The following is an 11,304-nucleotide window of genomic DNA, read 5'->3' on the forward strand; positions in this document are numbered from 1 at the left end:
CTGAGCTGCTGTTCGGTGCAGACACACAGACACCAGAGTCTTCCCCCCCAGCGACACGAAGGTGCAAGGAAGCGATGCTCTTGGGAGAACTTAAAAGTGAATATTTTCTGAATTTGATGGATGCCTTTGAGGTTAGACTGGCTGAGCAGGTCTGCATGTACAGACAACTCTTCCTTAAGAGACCACAGGGGACATTATACCATTCAACTGAGTTGAGCACAACTGAACTGAATTTAACCCCTTCACACTCATTAACACAAAACTCACAACAAAGCAGAAAGGAACTCTGTCCTGTTCAATGTATTCAGTTTTATTTCAAAATCACAACTCATAGCAAAAAACATGAAAAATCATAAAAAGGCAACAGTATAAATAGTTTACAAACTTTTTAAAAAATCTGCATTTATATTACACACAGTATTTATCACTGTAACCATCACTCCTGACATGAAAACCTTGATGCTGAATATTTTTGAAAAATCCTCAATATATGGAGTTGTCATTTCTTTTTTTCATTATTTATAATTCTGAAACACATTACTTAACTTAGACAGTCACTGGTCACTAATCACTGGTCATGTATTTTTGAACATGGCTACCCATTTTCAAACAGTCACCTAGGACGACTTCTCAGATGGTTGTGTGGAACCATCTGGTACGTCAGGATAATGAACGTGAGCAACACAAGAGAATAAGAGCACATTTTTAAGCCAGTATTACATCACATATCACTTAAAAGGGAAACATATGGTGTCTAAACCTGACTGCAGTTCACTGGTCTCCTAACAATCATGATCATTATTTAAAGGTTCAGTGAAGTCTGAAACATGATCAGCACTAACTGGTTGTAAATGTTTATCTGAATGTGAGATTCTGTCTGGTTCTGATCCTCCACAGTCTGTTCAGTTGAGCTGCTGAGGACTCATCAACACACCTGTGCTTTTGAACTTTGTAGACCAAACACTGAAATAAAACAGTTTTTCCAATTTGTGACCAATGCACCTTTATTTATACATCTTTTTAGCACAAACTAAGCAGTTAAACAGTTTCTCTTGAATGAATTCTCATGTGTCTGTGCAGATTTGCCTTTTTATTAAACCTAAAACAACAAAAGGAGCAGCTAAATGGTTTCTCTCCTGTGTGGATTCTCAAGTGTCTCTGCAGATATCGTTTGAAAGCGAATTGTTTACCACATTCAGAGCAGCTAAATGTTTCCTCTCCTGTGTGGATTCTCATATGATGCTGCAAAGTCACCTTCCGATTGAATCTTTTAGCACAAATTGAACAACTAAAGGGTTTTTCTCCTGTGTGAATTCTCTTATGTTTTCTGAGAGACCCCATGATTGGAAATTTTTTACCACAAATTGAGCAACTAAAGGGTTTCTCTCCTGTGTGAGTTTTCAGGTGGTACTCCAGACCTGACTGAGTAAAAGATTTACCACAAAGTGAACAGCTGAAGGGTTTCTCTCCAGTGTGAATCAACATATGTCTCCTAAGAGATCCTTTACATACTAGTCTTTTACCACAAACTGAGCAGCTGAAAGGTTTCTCCCCTGTGTGCATTCTCAGGTGTATGACCAAGTGTCCTTTTTGGCTAAATTTCTTACCACACTCGGAGCAGCTAAATAATTTCTTTCTAGTTTTAAAACTCACAGGAGACTTTAAATCTGACTGAGCTTCACTGCTCTCCTTCCATTCATCACTGTTATCAGTCTCAGTCCTTAAAGAGTCTGGAGTCTTGTCATCAGTATCAGGTTGTAAATGTGTATCTGGATGTGAGTTCCTGTCTGGTTCTGATCCTCCACAGTCCTCTCCATCAGCTTCTGTTTCCATCTGTTCAGTTAGTGTTTGATGAAGATGTGAGGACTGAGGTTTCTCTTCATCATCTTCACTCTTAACAGGAACAGGAGTCAATATGAACTTGGTGATATCAGCCTCCTCCAGTCCTTGAAGCTGATCTCCCTCCTGACTGGTCCAGACTTCCTCCTCTTCCTCTTTAATGTGTGGAGGATCTGGGTCCTGCTGGTCCAGACTGGAGCTCCTCTCCTGCTGCTGCTCTTCTTCACCAATGTTCACTTTTCGTACATCTAAAGGTAAAACTGAAACACAGACAGACAACATTAAGCTTTGTAATCATGTTTTTGGTACAATAGTTGTAGGTCTGCACTTTTATGACAAAACAATCTGTCAGCTGATTATCGTTTGCTTTTTAAAAATTAAAGACCAATTTTCAACATATTGAAATGTGTTGTTTTGACTTGCTGACTGTCAAAAACCCAAATATATTCAGTTAAAATCAAAGAAGAAAACCAGCAAATGTCTGCTGATTGCTTTGTTGATTATTGATTAGTTGTTTAAACTATAAAATGTCAGCAAACGGTGAAATGCATTTATCAGTGCTTCCAAAGCCCAAGACCATGTCTACTACCCAAATATTCAGTTTACTGACCTGAATGCATATTTGAGATTATGGAATGTTTTACTTTAAAAATACTTAACTTAGAATAGAATAATTAATTAATCATAATAGTGAAAGTTTTATAGTGAGATTCATTTTTATGGTTAACAACTCATGAATTAATGGACTAAAATCAAGCCCATTAACATTCAAGTCATTTCTAGTTGAACTCTGATGTTTTATTAAGTTTATTATCTAAACATCTTTTTTCTTTTCATCTTAACTACTGTTTTCTTCATGTTGTTATTAACACTACAACAATGTGAGTTTCACTATAAATGAAAAGTGCGGTACAAATTAAATGTGTTATAATCTGATTATTAACCAAACACTAATCAATAAACTAATGTATTAATAATGTTAGCAGCTCTTGTTGGAGCCTCCAGTCTTCAGCTTAGAGAGGCTGCACAAAGATAATAATATCAGAGTGTTTCTGGTTTGATGTAAAACTCTTAATAACTGCACTAGTTAGTTGTTGGTTCGTATTTTTCGGCCTTTAGCATGAAGCTAGCTGCGGCTAATAGTCTGTAGGAGGGTTTAGCTGTTAGCCTTAGCTTAGCATTGAGTCCCGGTCACATGAACAGAGCATCAACATGTTTCCAGCAACATAAAGACAACAAACCTGCTTTTCGCTGCTTAGTTTCAGCTTTTAAAAGCTCGTCCAGCAGCCTGCGGTGTCTGCGGTGGATCTCCTCTTCATACTCGGTTATTGTTTTCTCTAAATGTCCAAATATCTCCTCCACAGCCGCAGTTAGCCGCTGCTGGACGAAAAGCTTCACACTCTGAAGGCTGCACATGTTCCACACAGCTCACACTAAACTAATACTGACGCTTTTCTGCTCTTATTAGAAGGTGTGTTCACCAAACTCTGCTCTCACTGCAACACAAACACTAACATGGACTTCTTCTTCTTCTTCTGCTGCTTTTGGTTTGGCAGCTTAGCGCAGCAGCAGTGAGGTGCTGCCCCCTACAGGCAGAGTTCATCATTTATTTACTCTTTATATCCTCTGGTACAGAACAGGGTTATTATAGTCCACTAAAACTAAAACTAGCAGTGAAAAATAATTGAGTTAAATGAAATAAAAATTAAAACTAAATAAAAACTATAACAAATAAAGCAAAACTAACTAAAACTAAAGTGAACAGCAGATAAAATCAGCTCAGTTGTAGTTTTCTTTTCATTGTCTCCATGGTGACTGTATAGTGTTCATCGTCTCCATGGTGACTGTATAGTGTTCATCGTCTCCATGGTGACTGTGTAGTGCTCATCGTCTCCATGGTGACTGTATAGTGTTCATTGTCTCCATGGTGACTGTATAGTGTTCGTTGTCTCCATGGTGACTGTATAGTGTTCATTGTCTCCATGGTGACTGTATAGTGTTCATTGTCTCCATGGTGACTGTGTAGTGTTCATTGTCTCCATGGTGACTGTATAGTGTTCATTGTCTCCATGGTGACTGTATAGTGTTCATTGTCTCCATGGTGACTGTATAGTGTTCATTGTCTCCATGGTGACTGTATAGTGTTCATTGTCTCCATGGTGACTGTATAGTGTTCATTGTCTCCATGGTGACTGTATAGTGTTCAGTGTGACTGGTTGAGATAACTGTTAGTACCAAACACAGTGTTTACAGCATTATTTCATCCTTTACAGTTTCTACTAATCAAGACTTTCCTCCGAAAACCTGAAACAAGAAAACTAAGACTAAGACTAAACTAAAACTACTTCATCACTTGTTAAACTCACTAAAACTAAACTGGAATAAAAAAGCAAACTGAAAAACTAAATAAAAAATCCAAACTATAATAACCCTGGCACAGAAAAGTGAAATGCAGAAATTCCAACAGTGTTTTTGTTCTCTCCAGATCTCCTTTAGTTAGCAGGTTGACATATTAAATGTTTCTCAAAGTTCAACAGATCTCTGAACAGTTTCTCTCTTTACTCAGAATGTTTGACTGTCTCCGTCTGTCCCCTCTCTCCATCAGGATGATTTTGGATCAGGACCAGCTTGTACTTTGGGCTCACTCTTCAAAATTAAAGTTGGTGAGAGACCTGGACATGCACACTCATATCTAATTAAAATGTCTTTCCGTTCAGCAGAGTCTAAAAAAACAAACAAATAAACTACAAGTCTATAACGGTGGAAGAAGTACTCAGATCAGTTACTGCAGTTTGACCGACCAACTGGAGGATGAGACACTGCTGCTGGAGGGAGATGGAGCTCTGTGAGATCCTCACTGTCTCAGGTAACAATAGATTTAAAAATGACACACACAACGCACATCCCATTTAGTCTTTATTGGACCAAAGTGTCTTCACATACAAGTTATAAACTCCATCCAGGCTTTTAACACACACAACTTACATGTTACTGGAATGTTTCTGCTCTTATTTCCTCACTCATTCTGAATAATGGGAATATTTACACTAAGTGAGTGCTGTCCCTTCTGAGCTGCCGTACAGGTGTCTTCCTGGACAGGAACGGTGAGAACTTGTGGTGGATTTTATTTTCTTGTGGTAAAAAGGATGCTACAGGAATAGTTGGTTAAAATAATAATAGATTACATTTTAGAAAATGTAACTAAACAACTGAGAACTTCAATTGTGGAGCTAATAATATAATATAATGTAAGTACTCTACCCCCAACACTGATCATATGTAATAATATATCAATCAGAAATACAAAACCACAACTTTTACTTGAGTTATTTAATGTGATTTACTAATACTTAGTTTTTTCTTGTCAACAAATCTCATACTTGGATCAGTCTTACTCCTCTGTCCTGTAGACTCTGTCCTGGTCTGCAGTAATAGTATCTGGAACTTTCTCACCAGGTGAAAGAATATAACTGAAACTGATTTAGTGTCAGGAAAAGACAAATTAGACCCATTTTCAAACCACTGTCTGTTTATTTAAAGAATATAAGAATATAACAGCTCAACAGGACAAGATGCAGAATACATTCACATTCACTGAGTGTCAGAACATTGAAAAACATTCATACCACAGGATTCATCACTGTGGTTCATCAGGTGATCCATGTAGCTAAATGTTCTCCCACATTCACTTTCAGCATCATTGTTCTAAAGGTTCACTGATCTCCTTCCAAATCAGACCTATAATCAGTCTCAGGTGTTAAAGCTTTGTCATTAGAAGCTGCTTTTAAATGACCCTCCAGTACACTTGTGTTTTGTCAGCTCACTCAGCCAAGTGAATTTTTCTTCACAAATACCACAACTGAATCTTTTCTCCTTCATGTGGACGTTCATGTGTCTCAGTAAGTGTGCACTTCGTGAAAAATGTACATGACACAACGAACAGGTAAAAGGTTTTTCTCCTGCGTGACATTTCATGTGTTCCTGCAGTTGTGACTTCTGGACAAATGTTTTAACACATAGAGTACAACTGAAGCGGATGTCTCCTGTATGAAGAATCATGTGTCTATTCAGATTTCTTTTCTGGGTAAATTCTTTACCACACTCAAAGCAACTAAAGTGATTGTTTAAAGCTGATCTACGTTTCCTTGATTTATTCCAACCATTGGAAAACTTTGGACTCTTATCAGTATCTGGTTCTGATCTTTCACAGTCCTCTCCATCACTTTCTGTTTCCATCTGTTCAGTTTGTCCTTGATGAAGCTGTGAGGACTGAGGTTCACTGGTCTCCTTCCAATCATCACTGTCATCAGTTTCAGGTTCAGAAGAGTTTGAAGTCTTGTTATCTGTCTCAGAGTCAGAACTTTTGTCATCAGTATCAGAACAGTCTGAGGTCTTGTCATCAGTATCAGGTTGTAAATGTCTACCTGAATGTGAGTTCCTTGCTGGTTCTGATCCTCCACAGTCCTGTCCATCAGTATCAGGTTGTAAATGTCTACCTGAATGTGGGTTCCTTGCTGGTTCTGATCCTCCACAGTCCTGTCCATCAGTATCTGGTTGTAAATGTCTACCTGAATGTGAGTTCCTTGCTGGTTCTGATCCTCCACAGTCCTGTCCATCAATATCTGGTTGTAAATGTCTACCCGAATGTGAGTTCCTTGCTGGTTCTGATCCTCCACAGTCCTGTCCATCAGTATCTGGTTGTAAATGTCTACCTGAATGTGAGTTCCTTGCTGGTTCTGATCCTCCACAGTCCTGTCCATCAATATCTGGTTGTAAATGTCTACCCGAATGTGAGTTCCTTGCTGGTTCTGATCCTCCACAGTCCTGTCCATCAGCTTCTGTCTCCATGGGATCAGTTGAGCTGCTGGCTGGAGGCTCTGACTCTTTGTTCTTCTGAGACTTGCTTTGGAGCTGTGAGGACTTCCAAACACACCTGTGACTGCTGAGTTGACTCTGCACAGTGAATTTTTCCTCACAGACACCACAACTTAATATTTTCTCCGTCACGTGTCTCATTATGTGTCCCTTCGTGTGTCTCTTCATGTGTCTCACTAAGTTTGAATTTCGTGAAAAATGTACCTGACACAACGAACAGTAAAAAGGTTTTTCTCCTGTGTGACATCTCATGTGTTCCTGTAGATGTGACTTCTGGAGAAATGTTTTAGCACACTGAGAACAACTGAAAGGTTTTTGTCCTGCATGAATCATCATATGTCTCTTCCGACTTGTTATGTGGGAAAACACTTTGCCACATTGAGAGCAACCAAAGACTTTCTTGATTTCATTTCGTTTCCTTGTCTTATTCCAATCTTCATTACTGTCATCAGTATCAGGTTGTAAATGTGTATCTGGTTCTGATCCTCCACAGTCCTCTCCTTCAGCTTCTGTTTCCATCTGTTCAGTTTGTCTTTGATGAAGCTGTGAGGACTGAGGTTTCCTGGTCTCCTTCCAATCATTGTCACCAGTTTCAAATTCAGAAGAGTCTGAAGTCTTGTCATCAGTCTCAGAAGAGTCTGAAGTCTTGGTATCAGGATCAGAAGAGTCTGAAGTCTTGTCATCAGGATCAGAAGAGTCTGAAGTCTTGTCATCAGGATCAGAAGAGTCTGAAGTTTTGTCATCAGGATCAGAAGAGTCTGAAGTTTTGTCATCAGGATCAGAAGAGTCTGAAGTCTTGTCATCAGGATCAGAAGAGTCTGAAGTTTTGTCATCAGGATCAGAAGAGTCTGAAGTCTTGTCATCAGGATCAGAAGAGTCTAAAGTCTTGTCATCAGTATCAGGTAGTAAACGTGTATCTGGATGTGAGTTCCTGCCTGGTTCTGATCCTCCACAGTCCTCTCCATCAGCTTCTGTTTCCATCTGATCAGTTAGTGTTTGATGAAGATGTGAGGACTGAGGTTTCTCTTCATCATCTTCACTCTTCACAGGAACAGGAGTCAATATGAACTTGGTGATATCAACCTCCTCCAGTCCTTGAAGCTGATCTCCCTCCTGACTGGTCCAGACTTCCTCCTTTTCCTGTTTAATGTGTGGAGGATCTGGGTCCTGCTGGTCCAGACTGGAGCTCCACTCCTGCCACTCTTCTTTAACAATGATCACTCTTCGCACATCTAAAGGTAAAACTGAAACACAAACAGCTGTTAATGTAAACACGTCAACTTTTTTACAATAAACTTGATACCTGCCTGGATGATGTTTCTGAGTCGGAGACAAAACAAGACAACAAGTCACAACTATTATTTTCATGATTAATGAATCAATTTGTCCACTACCCAAAGTCTACTGTCAACGAGGACTAAAGAAACCAGTTAATATTCACACAATATTAAGAAGCTGGAATCAGAGAATTTGGATTTTCATCTTAAGAAAAGACTCAAAACAACTGATTAATGATAAAGATAGCTGGTGAATAATATAAGAGTTGACAACTAATTCATTTATTGACTAATGGTTGCAGCTATAGATGAATGGATCAAGGTATCGTAAAGATGAATTCAAACAGAATATATGTGCAGAGATTCACTTTGGAACAGGGTATCAAAGGGGTGCGGCAGGTAATAGAGACAGTTTTGGGATATGCTAAGCAGTGGTGAGATGACGCTCTGGGTTTGCAGGATAATACCAGAAAACATCTGAAACCGGTGCTCTGATATATGTATCTCTATCTGTGTGTGCATGTTCATCTTTTCTGTTTGCAAATAAAAACGTGCTCTTCAATTTCATGAGACTGCTGAAGCCTCATTTGTTTGCAGGGGTAAAATATGATACAGATAAAAAGTTCCACGACACTTTCAGACCAACTTCCTGTTTCTGCAGCCTGACAATCAACCAGAGATTTTACTACGAGCTTGTTTTAATATCATGATGACTAAACCAAAGAGCCTGCAGTGAATCACACAGATAACACTTTAACAACTAAAACACAACATGCAGAGAGACTAAATAGAACCACTGTGGTGAAGTTAGTCTCAGGTTGGATATGCATTGTAGTTTCAACCTCGCTGTCACTCAAAGTTAATGCACAATGGTTCTGATAATCAGACACAGGTCAACTTCATAGGGTTTCCCTGCACCTTTTATTTTATATTACTTTTAATGTGACCTAGAGACCCCAAATCAATACACAATGGTTCTGCTATGTGGGACCAACCAGACACACCTCAAGTTTTGGGGGGATTTTGCACCTTCTATTTATTTTCTGTTCATGTAAACTAGAGTGTGACTGATGTCTGACTGGTTGGTCCCACAGAGCAGAACCATTGTGCATTGACTTTGCACTGAGTGAAAACTAAGTAGTGAACTCACAATGGATATCCAACCTGAGACTAACTTCACCACGTTCATAAACTCTTGTACCAGACTAACATTAGCTTAGCTCTCCCTGCAGCCTTACTGTGTTTTCAGCAGTAAAATCCGCACAAACCTTCAGTTGTCAGCTTGGTTTCAGGGTTTGGGTCGGTGTCACGGTGTCGGTCCATCTCTCCTCCGCTTACTACACTGAATACTGCCGTTTATCTGCGCTTATTTCCAGCCAGGCAGCGGATTCACTGCGCTCACTGCTCCATGCTTCAAGCAGGATAAACACCACGTTTCAAAATAAAAGCATCTCCAGCGGTCTCCGTTGAACAATGGAGGTGTGCACTAAAGTTAGGTCGGAAACTGTCCAACTCTTCTCTTCTATTGGGTTTATTGGCGGTTTGCACCAACTTTTAGGTGAGTTTACTGCCACCTACTGGACTGGAGGGTGAAACATGAGACGGTCAGAAACATTCAATAAACAAAAACAAACAAACTATAGCTTATCTCTTATACTCATGTCCTTTAGATATTTCATTAAAACCCTTTTTGTGATGAACTCTCTAACACATTCCTTCCAGCTTTTGTTTCCCAGCATCAGAGCTGCTGTCGTTCCTCACCTGTACTAACCACACTCAGCATCACATGTTCAACTGTTGTATCTTCATCACAGAAACCAAACCAGACACAATCACTCCTCATGTCATGAACCTGTCTGTTGTCTCTTCTGTGTCGTCCTGAGCTCAGCAGTCACTTTTTAACCCTATTAAATATCTCTCAGTATAACAACAGCATCATGTGTTACATCACTATAATACTGCAGTACTTTTACTGTAATACTGCATACTACATCACTATAATACTGCAGTACTTTTACTGTAATACTGCATACTACATCACTATAATACTGCAGTACTTTTACTATAATACTGCATACTACATCACTATAATACTGCAGTACTTTTACTATAATACTGCATACTACATCACTATAATACTGCAGTACTTTTACTGTAATACTGCATACTACATTACTATAATACTGCAGTACTTTTACTGTAATACTGCATACTACATCACTATAATACTGCAGTACTTTTACTGTAATACTGCATACTACATCACTATAATACTGCAGTACTTTTACTGTAATACTGCATACTACATCACTATAATACTGCAGTACTTTTACTGTAATACTGCATACTACATCACTATAATACTGCAGTACTTTTACTGTAATACTGCATACTACATCACTATAATACTGCAGTACTTTTACTGTAATACTGCATACTACATCACTATAATACTGCAGTACTTTTACTGTAATACTGCATACTACATCACTATAATACTGTAGTACTTTTACTGTAATACTGCATACTACATCACTATAATACTGTAGTACTTTTACTGTAATACTGCATACTACATCACTATAATACTGCAGTACTTTTACTGTAATACTGCATACTACATCACTATAATACTGCAGTACTTTTACTGTAATACTGCATACTACATTACTATAATACTGCAGTACTTTTACTGTAATACTGCATACTACATCACTATAATACTGCAGTACTTTTACTGTAATACTGCATACTACATCACTATAATACTGCAGTACTTTTACTGTAATACTGCATACTACATCACTATAATACTGCAGTACTTTTACTGTAATACTGCATACTACATCACTATAATACTGCAGTACTTTTACTGTAATACTGCATACTACATCACTATAATACTGCAGTACTTTTACTGTAATACTGCATACTACATCACTATAATACTGCAGTACTTTTACTGTAATACTGCATACTACATCACTATAATACTGTAGTACTTTTACTGTAATACTGCATACTACATCACTATAATACTGTAGTACTTTTACTGTAATACTGCATACTACATCACTATAATACTGCAGTACTTTTACTGTAATACTGCATACTACATCACTATAATACTGCAGTACTTTTACTGTAATACTGCATACTACATCACTATAATACTGCAGTACTTTTACTGTAATACTGCATACTACATCACTATAATACTGCAGTACTTTTACTGTAATACTGCATACTACATCACTATAATACTGCAGTACTTTTACTGTAATACTGCATACTACATCACTATAATACTGCA

General features: G+C 38.3%; 1 protein-coding gene across 1 annotated transcript; it reads right to left on the reverse strand.

Annotated features, from left to right (window-relative positions):
* Positions 1-1,038: 1,038 nt before the first annotated feature.
* LOC128374520 (gastrula zinc finger protein XlCGF8.2DB-like) lies at positions 1,039-1,863 on the reverse strand. Its single transcript, XM_053334791.1, has one exon. It carries the CDS (start codon positions 1,831-1,833, stop codon positions 1,039-1,041), a length of 795 nt encoding a protein of 264 aa, XP_053190766.1. The 5' UTR covers positions 1,834-1,863.
* Positions 1,864-11,304: the final 9,441 nt, after the last annotated feature.

This window comes from Scomber japonicus, chromosome 15 (genome assembly GCF_027409825.1).
Source record: "Scomber japonicus isolate fScoJap1 chromosome 15, fScoJap1.pri, whole genome shotgun sequence".
Lineage (NCBI taxonomy): Eukaryota > Metazoa > Chordata > Actinopteri > Scombriformes > Scombridae > Scomber > Scomber japonicus.

Coding starts and splice junctions, on each gene's coding strand:
- LOC128374520 (XM_053334791.1), bottom strand. CDS start 1,833: ATGGAAACAGAAGCTGATGGAGAGGACTGTGGAGGATCAGAACCAGAC.